Source organism: Calypte anna, chromosome 3 (genome assembly GCF_003957555.1).
Source record: "Calypte anna isolate BGI_N300 chromosome 3, bCalAnn1_v1.p, whole genome shotgun sequence".
Taxonomy (NCBI): domain Eukaryota; kingdom Metazoa; phylum Chordata; class Aves; order Apodiformes; family Trochilidae; genus Calypte; species Calypte anna.
This window is the reverse complement of record NC_044246.1, coordinates 34,958,357-34,977,460: the sequence shown is the minus strand read 5'-3', so window position 1 is coordinate 34,977,460 and position 19,104 is coordinate 34,958,357. Positions and strand designations below refer to the sequence as shown.

General features: G+C 37.5%; 1 protein-coding gene across 2 annotated transcripts in view; it reads left to right on the top strand.

The window, feature by feature from the left end:
- The window catches only part of PRKN (parkin RBR E3 ubiquitin protein ligase), a 710,558-nt gene that overhangs the window by 216,192 nt on the left and 475,262 nt on the right, over window positions 1-19,104 (top strand). For both annotated transcript variants that reach the window (XM_030448441.1, XM_030448442.1), the window contains exon 3: window positions 14,788-15,028. In XM_030448441.1, the coding sequence (XP_030304301.1) occupies window positions 14,788-15,028 (241 nt within the window). The remainder of the gene's footprint in view (window positions 1-14,787; window positions 15,029-19,104) is intronic.

Below are 19,104 nucleotides of genomic sequence, written 5' to 3'. Positions count from 1 at the left end.
GTCTAATTTAAACAAACAGAAAAATAAATCCAAAATGCAGGAGTGAGGGAAGAAGAGGGTCCCATGAAGCAGAGGTTCCATCATCATTAAAATTGCACCACACTGAAGTACTGTTCAGTCCAGACATGAGCAGTTTAGATTCCTGCCACACTTCCTAGTGCTTATGTTTTGGTTTTTTCTCCTGACACCTTGCAGGGCCGCTACAATAATTTAATGCTTAAGGTAAGATCACAGTACCAGCTGTGGTGGGAGTCGTAAGCCATGTGCAATCACTAGTACCAGAGTGCAGTGAAATGAGGCAACCAGGTGCCACTAATTGCCAGGGAGTGAGCATGAGCTTGTGTCAAGCCCACCTGTGCCTAATTAGGGTGGGCCCCCACTGCACATGAGCAGGACCAGGGGGCCAATAAAAGGTAAGACCTAAGACACAGGCTCAGCTCAGTCCCGAGCTAGCCAGCAGAGAGGCTAGTTGCTCTTGGAGCAGCAGCACTGATCCGGGCTAGTCAAGTCTGAGAGCCATAGGCTGAGAGCATCGCTCGTGAGTCTCTGCTGGAACACTTGGTTGGACTTTGAAGCGCTGTTCCCTAAGAGAGCTTCATCTTGCTACACCTAAGAGAGGTTCGTCTTGCTACATCTGGTGGAGAATGTGGGCATAGACCTTGATCTCGCCCGTGCTCAGACGAATCAGAAAAAAGGGTGAGGCTTGAGTGGTGCAGCCGGCTAGCACGTAATGACACAGCCTGAGCATTTCTCTGGGGCCGTGGGTTAAAGAGGGTGAGGCTTGAGTGGCACAGCCAGCTAAGCACGTAATGACACAACCTGAGCAATACTGGAGGTCGTGGGTTTGAGACTCCTCATAAGCCTCACCCTGATGGCGATGAGCTCTAGTGGAGCAATAAATGTAGTGCAGTGCTGAAAGCGGCACTTAAAGCCAAGCATGCCAAGATTGTGAGTTCCAGTGTGAGCTGAGCCTGTGTCTTGGGTCTTACCTTTTATTGGCCCCCTAGTCCTGCTCATGTGCAGTGGGGGCCCACCCTAATTAGGCACAGGTGGGCTTGACACAAGCTCATGCTCACTCCCTGGCAATTAGTGGCACCTGGTTGCCTCATTTCACTACACCAGAGAAAACTTTTCTGGAAGAGGAGAAACTGAAAAGAGTTGTGAGAGAGAAAATCAGCAAAGGGACATGATAAATATACATAAAACAAAAGGCTTAAAGTGACTATTGATTAGAAATTTTCATCCAGCTGCTTTGTCTGTATGGTGTGGTGGAGTTTACAGCCCGAGTGCTATACTTTGAGAAAAAATATTGCAGCTACCACATGTAGAGGCCCGTTGGCAATGAAGGCAGTAGTTTCCTAGAGGTTGCAAAAACTATACATTTGTGTACAAATAATAAAAATATCTAGAAAGATGAGGAAATAAATGGGTTCTCACAGTAATATTACAGGTGTTGGGTAAAAAAAGCCTTCCATATATATTACTGTATATCTTACTGTAACAGCTTTCTGCATTTTCTTGCAATTTTCCCTTTAACAGTTGGTAACTAAGGAGGTAAAACTCTTATGGGTGATACACAGTGGCAGTTCCTCTCTTCTCCTCAAGTTACTATTATACACCAAGCCAGTTCTCTGACTGAACTTTGTGTCATAATCCTCCTATTCCTATTCTTCTTTCTATAGTATTTTTCTATTTTTTTTTAATTGTAATAAACAGTGTTAATAAGATGAAAAGCGAAAATTGTGTTTTCTTACAGTTAGAAACACTGTATGGTAAAAATCTCTGGCCTTGCTTTGATTGCAACGATTTTGTTTGAAGATTCTATTTTTCAGCTCAGAGGGGAAAGACATCTCACAGGATGTTAGGAATTTATGAAAGCAATTAACGATATTTTACTGAATACTAGATTCAATATTAGCTTGGAAAGCTATGTAAATGTCTTGAGTGCAAGAAAGAGCTGCCTCTGGGCTTCAAGCATTTGCATATGTTCATTTAGAGAAACCTTTAAGTGTAATTTAAATATGTATAGCTATGTTTTCATCTCTGTCAAAGATTTGTGCAACTTGTGGAGTACAGATGTTTTTTTTTTATCATGATAATACAGCTTTTGATAGTGAATTGCATCATTTTGTCTTTGCAAGTATACACAGCTTGTATAAGTGGTGCATCAGTGTCTGTACTGAACCAGGCTAAGATGAATCTATTCTATGTGCATTTTTGTTCTGTGTATATCCTGGGTGGTGGAGGCTGAGGGAAGATTCCTCATGCCACAAAGTCTCTGCTATGCCACAGGTCCTAAAGTCCTATGTATTATGATTAATATAAACAGGGAATGGAAATTTTTTAAGAGCTTAGAATGTAATTTAGAAAATGTGCCTTTTGTCCATTCGGGTTTGTTTGGGTATTTTCCTCAGGTACAACTGTCACTGGGTATTGGCCATCATAAAATGACAACAAAAGCGTAGGAGTATAGTAGTCTCATTTGAAAGAAGACTGACTACCTGTAGTAGTATCCATATGATTTTTCAGGATTTTTGGAAAGGTTTTCATACATAAAACTTTACAGAGCAAAATTTCACAATTTTTATGAGTGCCTTGTGGCTGTATCTCTAGAAGTGATTAGTAGCAAGAATTTTATATATAGAAAAGTTCCAAGAGAAACATAAACTATTGTTAATTAATGCAGAAAACAATATGAGATGCACTTAATGTGATTACACTTAATTAATACATGTGATTTACCTTCCCAGTTGTATTGATTTTGCAGTAATTTTTATGTGCTCCTTTGAAGAACTGTGTTACTTAGATGTATGCACAGGTGATCAGACAGTTGAATGTCCAAATTCACAAATGACAATTAAGCTGTATTCATGTCCCTTGCTTCTTCATACTTCACAGCTTAACTTTCCTGGATAATGTAAGACACCCATGCCCAAACTCTTGAGGGAAGGGTAATGTGAAATTCTGTGTGGAGGGAAGCACATGCTGCTAAACCTCTGCTTCTGTGTGCTCAGATGCATGCCTGTGGTTGAAGTGCACCCATGGTCAAAGTGCAGTTGTGGTCAGAGACTGCTAATCACATCAAAGGACAGATTGTCCTAAAACCTAGTGTGTGACTTTGTGACTTGTTGGCCAGGCAAGAGATTGGAAGTGTGCCTGATACCATGACAGAGAACACACATGGCTGCCCAACCCTAAAACAGTTTGGGTCTCTTTGCTGCTGGGGGATAAGGAGCATTCAGGAAAAAAAGGAGTCATGAACTTCTTGACATTTACAAATGAAAGAAGATCTAGCTGCTGTCTCTTGTATTTAACTTACAAAAACATCTCAGTATTGAATAAGGGAAATGCCTTCACTTGTAAGAAATGGGAAAATTCCCAGATCCGTGGCCCTCCCTATCCACTGAAACCAGCTCATCCCTGTTTTCTCTGAATCTTTTCTCCTTTCGCTTCCAGTGGTAGCTTATCTGAAGAAGGAGGGTAATTTATGCCACACTTGAAAGGGTTTCAGTTTTGCATCCTGCTGATTGTAGCCAGCCAACTTCAGTGTCAATTGAGTGGACACTGATAAAAGCATGTGAATATAAGCTCTGCTTCACTCTTAGCTCTGTGCTTCCAAATATGCATGAACAGTCATTAAATTCAGAGCTTTTCTCACTCAAGGCAAAGAGGATAAAGACAAAAGAAAAACAAGAAAAAAGAAAAAAAAAGAAATGTGACTTTGTCCTTGTCATTGGCGTGAATCTTCAGAGTCAGCTTTTGTGAGAGACCTGAGCTGAGACTGGGCAAGATCAAAATGCTTTGGGAATCTGAACTTGTAGCATCTGTGCCACAAATTACAGTGTTGATCCTTGCAGGGATAAGAGCAATGTTGGCTCTTCCTTCTCAGTAAGAGAAAAATTCCAGGACTGTTAAATCCAGTCTCACTGAAGTCAGAAAGTGTTCTCACACCATGAAATAATAATTAACACAAAGTGGTGCTGTGAGGGTGAGGGCTGCATCTTACCCATTGGGTTACCTATCTGCTTTGATAAAAAGCATGCAAAAAGGCAGCAATGAAGCTTGCTGTGTTCTGATGCGACAGTCCCTGTTGGAAAGATCCAGAAGCCATGCTGAGCTCTGCTTTTTCTTACTGAAGTGTGGCAGTCAGTGGCTTTGTCTTGGTAACTTATTCCATTTATTATGTGGTTGAATTACCTGTTTTCCAACTTCAAAATTTATCTGTACTGTTTGTACGGCTCTAAGACAGAGATGGTTCACAAGTCCAGACTTACAAAGCTCAATTCCCATTGCAAAGGAAAGTTTACAGGAGTTCTTTTTTTCTTTCTTGGCATACATGTTAACAAAGCAATTGTTTTTGAAATGATATTTTTAAAATTGATTTTTTAGTGGAGGTAATTGGGCAAACCAGGTCTCATCTTCTGGGGAAACTGTTATGGTGGTTTTACTAGATACACCAGTTGAAAGAAATGGTTAACAATTGTAAAACCAGTTGAACCTCCACTCTTTAAGAAAAATGGTCAAGTAGTCTTTTTGTCAGGTCTTTGGTATGAACTGTTTTTCTGTGGAAAGTTACTTCTGTTGGTGTGCATTACTTGGTAATGCAAGTTAGGTTTTTTTGCTTGTCTACTTGGAAATGCAGATGTAGCCTGACAGACCCGATGAAATCTCCATGTCAGTAAAGCTTACACCTTTTGTAGCTTTGGCACCACTGCATTTCACAGCATGTCCCTTCCCCCTGAAGGTCATAGCTTGTTCTTCCTGTATCAGTTTTCAGAATCTGAATCTTGATCTGAATTCAAATTGCACAGCTTCCCATCACTATGAAAAGACCTAAATATTCCAGATTTTTTAGATGTTCAGAGTAAGAGTTAAATCTTATCTTCTGTGTGAAACGTCCATTAAAAACATGTGGTATGTTGTAAATGGGATGTATGTAAAAGAGATAAGGCCGTGATACAAAGGTCTTCAAATTAATTTCCAGGAACCTTGTTTGTCTTAATAATCTGTCTTTCCTAACTAAATCTGAATACTGAAATTCCCTATTATAGCGGAGTATCACTGGGGATTTTTATCTCAAACTTGAATAGCCTCAGCAGAAATTGAAGATCCTTCTTTTTCCAGGTAAGGATAAATACACACTCTTAAAGTATGTCTCCTTTGTCTTTTTGATGAATCATTATTCTCCTGTTCAGATGTGGAAAACCATCTTTCATCTATGACTCAACGTGGCTTTCTCACCTCCCTTTTATAGTGGTAAATTTAATATAGAGGTTGGTTATTTAGCAGGATGAGTCTGGATTCACATTTATGTCAAGTTTTCTGTTTATTCTAGATATTTTTTGAAAAATCACACGTATTACTTAAAAGCGAAACAAGATGTTTTCATTTTAATAGCTAATTTAAAACCTTTATATTGTATCCTCTTAGCAGTCACCTTGTTTGTGTTTGCGTTCTTCCTTTTAAAATAAGACTTGGTTGCATATAGGATTGGAAGGAAAGTGGTGACAAACTATGCCCACATGTACGGGGCATAGGGATTAATTTATTATTTGAGTATGTTTTGATGTGGCATATATCTTATAATTAGGGGTTGTGAAGAACCTGTAACCTGTTTTGTAACATACCTAACTTATATCCCTAGAAAACTCTTCCCAACGTCTTCTACCTCAAACTAACACCCAGTTAGACATGTAGCTGCACTGCATGGATTTTCCAGCAATATCCAGTAGGTTTGTGTATCCTTCTGGGATTTTTTTGGTAGGCACATCCCCCAAAATCAAATTTAAGACCATTTTCACCTGGCATAGTAATTGTTAGGTTAAAAGCAAGCCTTCAGGTAAAATCAGGGAAAGCTCTAGAAAAGAGTTGGTTTCTTTTCTGTATTTATACTAGGGGGTTAACAACTCACTAAGTGAGCCCACTCAGGATACCCACTAGGGTTTATTTATGACTGCTCATAGCAACTGCTCAAATCGATCCATAGATGCGTGCTCTGAGATAACAAGAAGAGCGAGTGCTCCTTGGTTGGGATGTACACCAGGTGCTGACTGCAAAGCATGAAAAAGACATCTGTGGATGACTAGTTGAAGGAATTGAAATAAATATTTATAGCTATTAAACTTGTGATGCACTAGGCAAGAGATTCATATAAAAACTCACTTCCTACCATGGAGTGTTAACTAAACACAGGAATTATTTTAGAACTCTTTGTAGAAGGGAATTGTGCAAATTTCTTGCTGCAGCCCCATGGCTTCCACCATTGTCCCTTCATCAACACAAGGGACCACTAAAGCTTAAGGGTATTTTCAAAGTTCTGCACAGTAAGTGACTCCCCACATTTTAAAATACAATTCCTGTGTCATTTATGTCACGACATCTGGTAGGTGTCAGTGTGAGTCCACTTCTGTGCCTGTTCCTCACATGTCCTCTAATGCTGATTGGACATATTAAGTGAAGACAGGGAAGTGTGACCAGTCTGGCAGATTCAACCTGGCTGAGAAAAGCGAAAAAAGAATTTGAAGTGAGGAGGAATTAATAATTAAATCTCATGTTTATCAAAGAATATATAGTCCACAGTTTTGAGGCTGTAATGCATGCTACAGACTGCTAACAGTGCTGGCTTATGAGCTTAGTACCTTTAATCACCATTCAATTCATATCAAAATGTGTCCAAAAAGTTATTCATTCAAGCATTTTACAGTATACACCTGTTTATTGTTCTCATTTGGTGTCACTTGTGAAGAAATCAGAGCAATAGAAAGTAGTATCTATACCTGGCAAATAATCACCTTTTTCTCGTTACATTTACAGCTGTTCACATGTTTACAAAGTATAAGTTCTACCAGGTAGTTCAGTGTAGAAGATGGAATGATAATGAGGTGGACTCAACTGCATTTAGGAAGCAAACAGTCACAAAACTTAAGTGCATTCATTTTTAATTTAATATTATAAACTTTTCATTAGTCTGTTACTTTCTATACAGACATAATAGATTGAGATGTTATAGGTTGTTCTTAGTGTACATTACATGAAATTACAAGAAGGAAAAAACTTTTGTTTACTGTGGAGAAAAGTTTCTTGTGAATTTAGTGTTCATTTGACAGTATTTCTCTTCCATTTTATAGCAGAACAGTATGTTCCTAATGTCGCTATAGAGATACTAATAGTTTTGTAAACATAATATTAATAAGTCTGACTGCCTTCTATGTCTTCTGCAGATCATTATGCAGAGTTTTAAAGGGAATAATGCTAATACAAGCCGGTATTTGCATGTTGCAAACTGCCAATATGCTGCCAATAAAACTTTTTTATTTATTTTGAATATTTATTTATCTTTCAGGATTTTTTTCTAGAAGGCCTGTGTTCAAGAAAAGTTAACACATTAATAATGCTGTGGTATTAGTAATGCCTTTTGGAAATATGTGTATAGTATTGCTAGCAGCTTAGGTTGTGTACAAAACATAATAACCCTGCAAAGTTCATAACTAAGAATTATGTCTCCATTCTCTACACTGAGCTAGATATGAACATTAAAGTTTTGTGTCTTATAATGTGAAAAAGATGGAAATGAAGCATAAAGTGATTTCTATGTGAAGAATGAGGGGGAATTCTGACTTAGTTTAAATTTAGTACAAGAAAATTTAAATATTATTTGTTGAATCCATTTCCAGCAAATCATTAACTCATTAAGGGACCATTCAGTATAAAATTGCAAGTCATATACTTCTCATTAGAGTATCATGCAGAGCAGAACTTTAGTAATACATGACCTATAGTGTTACACTCCTAATCAGAGGCTTTTGTGTTTGTTAAGGCTTCCTACTATATGGAGGGACCATTAGATAGAGGAGCTGTAGTAAATTACACAAAGTTTGGCTGTTTGATCTTATAAAAAAGAACGTCCATTGTTCTCTTTTCTAAAAAATAATGGAATCCTAATTTGAATGTGTATGGATTAACCCTTTTTGTACAGAACAAAGTACCCGATAGAAACTAAGTAGCAAACAGCTGTCATAGTAGGTTTATCATGTTCCACTTGCAAGTTCAAAGCAACAGTAAGATTTATAGTTTTAAGTAAATGTCTCAGAACTCTCAGGATAACCTTTCATACAAAGTGTAGATAGAGTTTTTTCCTCTCACCTAGCACTTGAATATGGAACAGAATCTTTACAGATGTCTTCAGGAAGTTCAGTCTTACAGGAAGAGAAGATGTATAGCAATATATACCCATATTACTACGAAGCTTGCTGTTTGCTCTAGTCCTGAAGTATCAGTTGGCAAAAACAATCAGGTCTGTGACAGCTTCTCAGAACACGAGTGTTTCTATAGAGGAGGTTATAGCATGGCCTTGGTTTGTTCCTCAGGAGCCTTCCCTAGATTCTGCTAAACTTCCTTCCTCAGATTAGGTCTTTTTATATGAAAAGTTTTTTTCTATTGCTTTTGTATTTTGGGATGAAAGTTTCAGAGTCTTAAGTGTCAAAGCAGTAAAAATTTGCAGGCATTACACTTTGTCAATGTGGTTCATTTTAACAGTCCCTAGAATGAGCCCAAAATGTGTTATATTCAGTGTGGGGTTGTAAAAAATCTTGTCAAGAAACAAGTTATTAATTTATGTCTCAGTGCAGGTGAGGTTTTAATAAGATACCTACAAAGACCACCAGTACTTAAAAACCCCACAAGATACTGTGCAAGAGAGAGAGTATTAAGAATAATGTCAGAAAATCTATTTTGAAATTAAGACATACTGAACATTCTAGGAATGATAATTCAACCAAATCCTCAGTTTTTAGATTTTTTAGATCTTTTTTAGATCTGAAGAAGGCTTTGCTTTTTTTTGTAATGGCCATGTCTTTCAGAGCCATTTGCTTAGGTTTTGATTGGAGTCCTAAATCACACATTCCAAATGCTGGAAGACAGCCATCATCTGTCTTTTTAGTATTTTTTTTTTGCCCACTTCTCTTCTTGTATCATGGCACAGACGTGATTTTTTTGAAGACATGGATCAGGCAAAACTTTAGGCTTCTGTGATGAAGAAAAATGTTTTCATTAGCAACATGTGAATGCAATAATCTCATCTTTCAGGAGCTGTCTTCCAGGGTAACTGTAACGTGTGACTGGGAATCAGTCTGTTCCCTTCCACCTCTCTACGGGTAAAGTATTCTAGGCCAGACTATGCAGGACTTCAAGCTCAGAAGGAAATTGGAATTGCAGCAAGTTTTTCTGCTCTACCACAAACTATTGATGAAAAAGATCTAGTATTTGGGAAATACTGAAAGGCAGTTGTCAGCGTAGAGAGACTTCTTGACAAGGAAAAGTTCTGTGCATGTAATTCAAATATAGTGAGTCACTTATAAATGATTTGCATTTTTTTTTTTTTTTCTTCATTTGAAATACATCTTAGTGTACTATTCTGCATGCTGGGATGATGCATGATGCAGAGTTAGGAGACACCTGGTAGTTAACCTGTATTAACCACTGCATGAAACCCGGTTAGAAATCTGTTACTTATTCTCTCCAATGGTGAGCTTGTCACTGTACATTTCACAGTCCTTACTTTAATAGGATCATAGAATCACAAAACAGTTTGGGCTGGAAGGGACCTTTAAAGGTCACCAAGTTCAGCACTCCTGCACTGAGCAGGTCACTTGTATTAGTGACCATCAGGTCCAGTATCACATCCTTGCTGGCAAGACTGTCTATTACCTGGCTTTTTTATCCTCCGTGCACTTAAGGACTCTCCTGGATTGCCTGCAGCTCACTATCCTTTTTCATAGCATAATTTTTATATCTTCACTTTTGTTCTTTTTCTTTGAAACAAGCAATAAACTGCTGCAAGATCTCAATAGGAAGAGATTATAAAAATTAGAGTACAATTGTTCCACTAAGTGAAAGGTTTTCTGCCTTTTTCATCACATTTATTTGAATAAATAATTTAAGTAATACATCTATTTTTCCTTCTAGGCATTGCTTAGCACCCACAATATTCTGAGTACTAAACAAGTGCAGTAATGTATAGCTCTGAAAATGCTGAAAAGGTGAACTGAAGTCAAACGTAAATGTATTCCACAGCATCATAAAATAGTTTCTGATTGCTGGAATTTAACTGCTAAGTGGTCTGTGTAATGTAGGCCCAGTGGTGCATTGGCTTTTTTTCCCTTGCCCTGTGTAGAGTACTATTTAGTGCACTGCCACTTAGCAGATAGAATTCCCACAAATGGATGACAATATCAAATGAGGGTGCTGATTAGCTTCATTATTTTAACAGTGCTTAATTTTCCCTTCAGATTTCCCCTTACGGTAACCTTGGGAATTCTCTCTGAGCCCAAAAGCTTACTTGATTTCTGTTTCTTGATCAGATGGTTAAATAAAAGATGTTAAGTGTTCTTGCAAATCTTTCTTTCTATTTCTGAGACCATCATGGCTCAACAGAATGTTACTAATGTTTCTGTATTTTTTATTTCAGGTAATAGTTCAAGTTCATTGATATTTCAGCTTTTGCTCCCTATGTAATTAAGGGATATATTTTGTTGTTGCTTTGTCCTGTCTTTTTTGAGTCATTGGTCTGTGATCAGGGAATGAAAATAGTGCTGTTGTTCTTACAATTGTCCTGGATTGGACCAGCCAGGATTTCTTGTCCAGGAGTACATTTCTTGTCTTGTAATTTTGCTTTCAGCTAAGTCTCTTTTAAGTAGCTATACTTGCTGAAATTAACAGCAAACCAGGACACCAATTGATTTCCTTTCTGTATCTGCTGCTTTAGTGATTTGGTCTCTGTCCTTGAGTTGTGAGCAGACCAATTGTAGAATGATGTTTGGTGGGCTTATTTTTCTCTCTTCTGACAACTTCATATGCTTTTTAATTTATTTTTCTGTTTGGAATGTTCCTTTAATGTCTCTGGACACTATTCATGGAAGAAGATTTTTTGAGTAACATTGATATGTCATCTGCACTTTTATGTGGGTCCTGTTAGTTTAAAGAGATGTATTGTGGTATAGGTACCCTGGGGAGCTTTTTTAGTGTTTCATTTATTCTGTAGATTAATAACACAGAAATGTTCTCCTTATTTTCCCATCTGATTTTGAAATGTAGCACAGTTAAGATAAAGCCTAACTGGAAAACCAATCTTTTTATTTTTGTTGATCATACCTAGGAATTTAAACACCTTTTATTGAACCTTTACCTTGTGCATATCTCTGAGTGGCATCATGCAGACTGTGATCTGCTTAATCTAAATAGGCAGCAATTAAGCAAACTATTATTTTTTCCACTCCATAGGCCTCAGGGATTCATGGTTAAAGATGTGGCTTTCCAGATAACAGGAGAAATTCCAACTGGGTCTTAGGTGATGAAATGAGAACAATTACTTTTTGAGTTTGATAGGCAATAAAAACACCCAAAAAAACACCTAAAAAACCCTAGCTTGTGGTTCAAGTGGAATGAAAATATTTCAAATTTCTTTTAAAAAAAAAAAACCACAAGAAATTAGCTCTTTTACATTTGAATTCAAAGCTTTGAATTTAAACTATTCTCTGCTCTAATATTTATTTAAGAATGCATTTCAAAAGAAAGTGTATTGTACTTCAGAAAATGTAATATGACTTCTTTAGTAAGCAAAGCATTTGTTGGATGGAGAACACTTCTTTCAGTATGATGTTACTATCAAAATAATTTACCAAGCAGAAGTCTGCCAGATCAAGAGGATTTTGGAGTTACTGAAATAGTTGTGTTTTCCCTTTTCATAATTTGTTTTGAGTCTCCAAAAGTAACCTTCTACTTATCCCACAGGTGACAGCACCAAAGGATGTTGTGTTATTCCCTCAGGATGTGCTAATTCATCCTTGTAAAACTCAGCTTGAGAATTCAGAAAAATATATGGAAGCAAAAGTTTTGAAAGAAAAAAATTATGAATTTCATCTGCTATTAATTTATTTTTCCAAGTTGGCCAAAACCCATTATTTGTAAAGAACAAGTCCTTAATACAGGGTGTTATTCCTACTGGATCTTCTCAGCTCCCTTTGGTCTAGGGCAAGGGGGTATTTCATAATCATCAATGCACACACTTGCAATATTACCCTTTGGAATACAGACCACAGGCAATAATTTGAATCTAGAGATAACATAGTATCTCTACAATCTTTAATAAAAGATACTATCAAAGTAAATGTTTCTTGAGGCATAAAACAAACACATGAAGAAAATGGAAGTGACATTGACATAAACAATTGTATCTTAGATTTGCATTACAATAGTAACCTAAGGCAAAACCTAAACATTTACATCAGTAGTTTGAATTCTATCTCTTTTCTCAGAGAAGAAGGCTGCAGACCTAACCTATCTGCCATCTACAGAATGTAGTCTGTTACAAAGCATTAATCACCTTGTTTCTGTGAACTGCTTGGTGATGTTTTCATCCAGGTCCTTTCACATTTAAAATTTGATCACAAACCGTTTTTCTTTTTTTCTTGTATTCTCAGTTTTCTTGCGAAGGTTGAGAATTGACTGCCTCCTTTAAACACCAGCCAAATTAATTTCAAATGTAATCAGAAAAAATATTAGAAGACTGATGATCTGGGATTTCATGTTTATTAGTGTTCAGTGTCCATATCAAATACATTCAGTGTACACATCCAAGGATGTTGTTTGTTTTTTGTGACTGCTATCTTTGAAAGCTTGCCCTGGGATCTGCTAATTAAGTTTTCCTGTGCCTAGGACCTAGATTATCATTCGTAGTGATGTAGTGTTTCAAAGTTCATTCTTCGTTTTTTATGAAGAGATGCAAGGGAGTTAAGATGTAACATGTTCATCTGCCATTTTAAAATAAAGTTTTTCACTAAGTGAAATAAAAGAATATGCTGTTGCTACGGTCATATGGATGTGTAATTGCAGAAAGTGCAAATTTTTATATCTTTTTTTTAAGTGTGTCATTCTTGACATTATTGGAGAGAATAATAGGTAAAATGGGGCTGCATTTTGCCTGCCCTTCCTCTATTTCTAAGCTAACTGCATACCCTCCAGCCTGCAAAAAGAACTGGAAAGGAACCTATGCTTTTTAAAGATCAAGCAACTTCAACCATGCATCTGAATGTGTACAGCAGTCAAGATCAAGAAAGAGTGATTGAAAAAGGTTGTGGTTTTGCAGGGGCATTTAACTTGTTTTAAGCAGCCCCTGTCATCCCTTCTATTCTCTCGTCTGCACCATCCTCTCACTGTGACTGAAGCACAGCATCAAGCTGTTGACTGATTCAGGGAACTGGTGCAAACTTTCAAAAGAAACACACTGAGAAGCACAGTAGATAGTGAGAAAAAACATTTAAAGAAGCACAAGGCCTGCTACAGCAAGGAAAACTGCCAGAGGAGTTGCTCATTAAAGTGTGGTTTGACTGACTGACAAGTTGATTAGGGGTTTCTAAGGTTGTGAGTTTTTACATAGATGCCTATTTCCCTTTGTAATTCTACTCTGAGCAAATTGCTTTCGAGGTCCTCATTTTCCCAGGTTACTAATTTCATTATTAATTTCTCTTAGGTTCATCAATTCCTTAATGTTATGCAGGATTCTTATTCAAGAATTTTCTGAGTGAGGGCGATTTTTTGGATTTTGTGTTCATGAATGAAATTATTAAACTATTTAATTTGATCTTGTTAAAATTTTATGAGCAAGAAGTTGTAGAAAAAAAGGAGGCCTTAAGCATAAACATAATATTTTATAGTTGAAATCCAATAATTGCTTTGTCTGAATCTTAAGACTACACCACCCAGGATCTGACTAATTTCTGCTGGCTGCTTCACTAAGAAGGTGTTATTAAAAATACAGTTAAAGAAGACCAACAAAAAAACAACCACCCAAAACCAGAAAAACAGAACAAAATAGATTTTTGTTTAGATTCTGTTTTATTTAGATTTTGTTTAGATTTCTAAAGAGATTTAGAACTTCATTACATGAGAAAGACTGAGGGGGAAATCTCTGTAATTTCAAGTTCTTTAAATCTTTAAACTTGTTTTAGGAAAATGCTGAACAAAATGTAAAATCTATCCTGATTTATCACGGATAAACCTTTCATAAGAATCTTTTCCACCCTCGTTTTTTTTTTTTTTTTTTTTTATAAGATGCAACAGCTGGAAAGGCTATGAATCAGCTCTGAACAGAACAGAGAGTAGGAAGCACATATGTATATATGAGATTTCTTGGGCTAAAAAGGGTGGCAAATCAACAGTTAAATGTCACCTCAAGAAAGTATGGGTAACTTTTACTGAGTCTACACCTGAAGCCAGATTTAAATTTAAAATTACACTGGGAAAAAGAAATAAGTATCAGTCTTCATTGGCAGCATCTTCATCCCTGTTTCTATTTTCAAAAATACATTGGGGTAATGTGGTCCATGATTGTCATATTTGACCTTAAGTTGTTATGTGGAGAGTGTATGTATGCATTATCTGTGCAAATATGTATTAAGCATTGAATTCTTAGCACTTGATTTAGTAGAGCTCCCTCTGGAGTTGTTCCTTTGTGACAATAAACCAGAGTTATTTAGAGCTGCTGGCGCTGATCCACCATTTCCTTGTTAAATGCTTAGAATTTGTAAGTGTTGTGACCCTTTTTGCCAATACAAGTAATCCTAATTCCAGCAATTTACACTTGTCACTTTGCTTTAAACTCCATTACTGCACTCAGAAATTTTACACAAAATGGCTTGGAGACTATTTAACAAATAACAAATTGGAGATAGAGGGAGTTTGTCCCTTATGCCACAATTAATTATTTATTGGGGTTTTGGTTTTGTTTTGCAGAACTGTGACCTAGCCCAGCAGAGTATCGTTCATATTGTTCAGAGGCCACAGAAGAGCAGTAAGAACAAGGATGAGGCAGAAGATAACTGTCCTGGGGGGATTCTGAAAGCCTTGCAACAAGAACCTGCAAGTCTGACTCGTGTAGATCTCAGTACCAGCATCCTGCCATCACTCTCTGCGGGGTTGGCTGTTATTCTGGATACTACAAAAAACAGCACGTCTCCTCCTTCAGAAAAATCAGGTAAATTGGGGCTTTGGTACGTTTCAACATGCACACCTAAACTTTTCTCTGGTTCTTCATTAAGGTGAACAGGAAAAAAACAATGAACATATGGTTTATTTCAGTACAAAAAGATGCAACTATATTAATTGGTGATAACATCTGAGGTGTCTTCTAGAACAATCATTTTGCTTTGTGGATAAACAGAGTGACTTTTTGGGTTGTTTCTGTCTCTAATTTGCATTATACTAATATTTTTACAAATTCTTATAAGCTGGCAAAAAAATCCCAGAGGTCTATGAGAGGCCAAAAAGTAGTGTCTATAAATTTTCCATTACAGAAGTTTCATTAGCTAGAATGTTGGATACCTTACCTTGCAAACTTGTTTAATTCCCAATCTGTTGTAAAGTTTTCATACCCATATATTTTGTAAAAAAAAAATTCTATAAAATAGACTTATTATTTACAAAAATATAGCTGTTTCAAAATATAATGATGATTCGTACTATAGATTTTATTACTTCTTCATCCACCAAATTATTACTGAGAATATCTTCTCTTTGTCATGAAAAATCAAGAGGCACAAGTTACTGGAAATTGGTTGTGCTGTAATGTTTTAAATTGTTTGTGATGGAGAAGCTCAAGTCAGGAGGAAATACGAGAATAATTTTGCTATTTCATGGATCTTCTCAGATTAACACCACACACAGCCTAGCTGTTCATTACTGACAGCTGGATTTTTCCCCAGTGAGGAGACACCATTCTGCACGGTAACAGACTCTGTCATGATCTGTCTTAATAGTCCATCAGAAATGTCTTTTTAGAAAGAAAAGTACAAAAATACACTTTATGCAGAAAGAGGAAAATAATGCCAAACACGTAGGTCGCGGTAATTTTTGAGTACGACAGAGAAATCCCTGTGACTAATCTGACCACAGAAATCACCACGCTTAATGATGTAGCTGTAATAAAACTGTGAAAATAACTTCTAGAGAATTTCCTAAGGAATTAATGGGGAAAATGTACAGTTCGTGGGAGTGTCATAGAAGTATTCCACAACTGACTTGATCAACCTCTCTCTGCCAGCTAATGATGAATGAGTGCAGTTTAGGAAAGAATTAGTATCCAGCTTAATGATCCACATCTCCCAGTCTGAATGAATAATGAGATAAGAGGGGTGCATGCTGATTTAAATTTGGTAAACTTGGGAGGGGGTTTCAGGCTGGGCTTACTGTCAAAAGCAAGGCAGTGGTGTGAACTTTTTGAGGCTACTCCTTATGTCTTATTTTACTACTGTATGTGATACATACAGGGCTTTACTATTTGTGTTGGTCTTTACAGAATACTTTATAGATATGTAAAATGTGGTGTATTTTTCCACAAACTCTGTGAAGCCAAGTACAAACTGTTGGGTGTTTTCTACTGCAGCAAATATTTTCATGGCAAAATGACACCTGAGGAAAAGATGTATTAAGAATATATGTGGGCTAGCTTTATCCGATTAACAGATTATTTTTTTATCATAAAAAAAAAAAACAAACCAAAAACCAAAGAATTGACAGTTGTGCCTGGAAGGATGTTAGTAACAAGTACTTTTTAAAGACATGTTATGTTCTGTTTGGTTCTGCTCTCACTATGGAAACTTGTCCTTGTGTCTGTTCAGCCTCCTTCTTTTGTTTAATGTAGGTTTTTTTACAGTTTGGTTATGAGGGCTGGGGACAGCTTAAGGTGTAGTCACATAATTCACTGAGTAAAAGAGAAGTCTGGGTTAAAAATAATCCAGCAAGAAAAAAAGAACAACAACAAAAAAGGATTAATTCAGAGATCAGTTTTCCGGTCAATTTACTGTAAAGCAAGGATTTTCTCTGGCCCAGCTGAAATGAGTAATAATAGTGGGACTGAGCAGCTGAAGGCTACATATTCCACCACTGCTGCTTGAAATTATACTTATCAAGCTATTGTCTTATAAGGTGGATGGTTGTGATCAGTCTATAGTTGAAACCTATACAGTAGAACCAAAGTGTAATCTTTTCTGTGTGTGAGAGATCACACACAATGAGTAGAGGATAAATTTAAACTTACAGTTTAAAGGAAGGGGATTCATTGTTTCTTCTTTAGTCTAAGGTGCTACACAGCTATTCTGTAATTGCAGTAGTTAGTAATTGCTAAGAAACATCATCTCTTTCTGAAGCCTAAGGTATTTCTGTTTGTTACCACATGATGCTGACCCTGTGTCCCTGCCCTGCTTTTCCTTTATTTGCTCTCCTTTGAATTCTGCAGCATTTGACTGCAAAGGTAGTATTTTGGAAGCACTGACTTGAATCCTTGGAGGTCAAACTATGTTTTACCAGACAATCCAGGAGAGGCAACTCTTGTATGGTACTGCTATTATAAAAGTAATATACTTAGGAAGTATTAACTGCTGCACTTAATCAAACAAAAACCTTTATAGCTTGGCATCCTGTCCCCATCAAGGGGCATTATTTGCTTCTTGCAGAAAAGACAGGACATCCTTGCAGCAGACTGGACATTCTCCTCCCAACTCACCTTGCATTTAGTGTTTAGTAATGAAAGCAACTCTTGACTAGTCTGGAGAATGATCATACTTACAATGTGTTTTTAATATACAAGGCATATGAAATTCATATGAATGAATATGAAATTCCATATGAAATTCAGAAGTTTAAAAGTCATTATTAGTCTGAAAATTATATGGAAATTGATCTAAATAATTGATGCATCAAGGATTTTCAGATTTCCTCTCTTTGCAGGCAAATCTAATAGAAATGCCTTATCCGGCCTGCTAAATAGCACCTTGCATTATTTCTAATAAACATATGAAAAAAAGTCTCAGCACTGGACTTTCCTCCTATGCCAGCTTTCATCACATAATTTACACTCTTGATAATATATGTGACAAAATACTTTAACCAACAATATGTAAGTAAATAAACTACCTAACATAATTGTTGCATACCACTAAATGCCTATATAGGGTGAAGGGATTTTGGCCTGAGAAATAGGGAATCTGAAAAGTATAAGGGTTCGTATGCTTTATATGAACTATGCATTGTATATGACTATGCATTGTGATGTCATCAAAGGTTTGATGACAAAGGTTTTGTCCAGCAACAAAGATTCCTTCAACCTAGATGTAGTACAGACTACAGAATCACGTTGCTTCCCTCTCAAAATGTCTCAAAAAGGCCCAGGGTTGAAAAGCTGCTGGAAGTGCCCCTAGCTCCAATTCTTTCCTGCCTCTGGCCAAGGCTGAGCTCTTATGGGAAGCTGGATGCACCTCTGAGAGTAACATACTCAAGAAAGGAAAAATTAAACTGCAAGAAAGACCTGCAGGGCAGAGGTGGGGTGGAGGTGAGAGCAATGCCAGAGCAGAGATACCAAGGTTGGTGAGAAAGGAAGAGGAGGAGGTGCCTAAGCAGAGATTTCCCCCCGCCCCATAATGAGATAGGATGCAGTTCCCCTTCGGCCTATGGAGGAGCACAGTGAGGCAGGTGTGAAGCTGTAGCCTGTGCAGGATCAGGGAGAGGGGCAGATGTGGATCTGCAGCCATGGAGAACCCCATGCCAGAGGAAGTGACTGCTCTTGAGGCAGCCGTGACTCTGTGTGCAGCCCGGGCTGGAGCAGTTCCTGAGGGACTGCATTTCTTAGGAGGGACTCCCATTGGAGGGCTTCCTGAATGAGTCTCTGCCATGAGAGGGACCCCACGTTGGAGTAGGGGAAGAATGTGAGGAGTCCTCCCCCTGAGGAGGAAGGAGCGGCAGAAACACCATGTGGGCAACTGACCCTAACCCCCGTCTGCCCCTCCCTGTGCCCTGAGGGGGAGGCGGCAGTGAAGGGATCCAGGACTGCGAAGAGGGGAGGAGTAGGGGTAAGGTGTTAAGATCCAGTCATGTTTTGTCTTTCTCCTGATAGATTAGATTATTTCTTTTCTTCCCAAGTGGAACCTTTCTGGTTTTGCCTGTTACTTGTCTGAATTAGGGAATTCAAACCTCCCCATCTTTGTCTCAATTAATGAGCCTTTAGGTAGATTTTCTCCTCCATGTCCAACATTTGTGGGGGATGAGCGAACAGAGGCC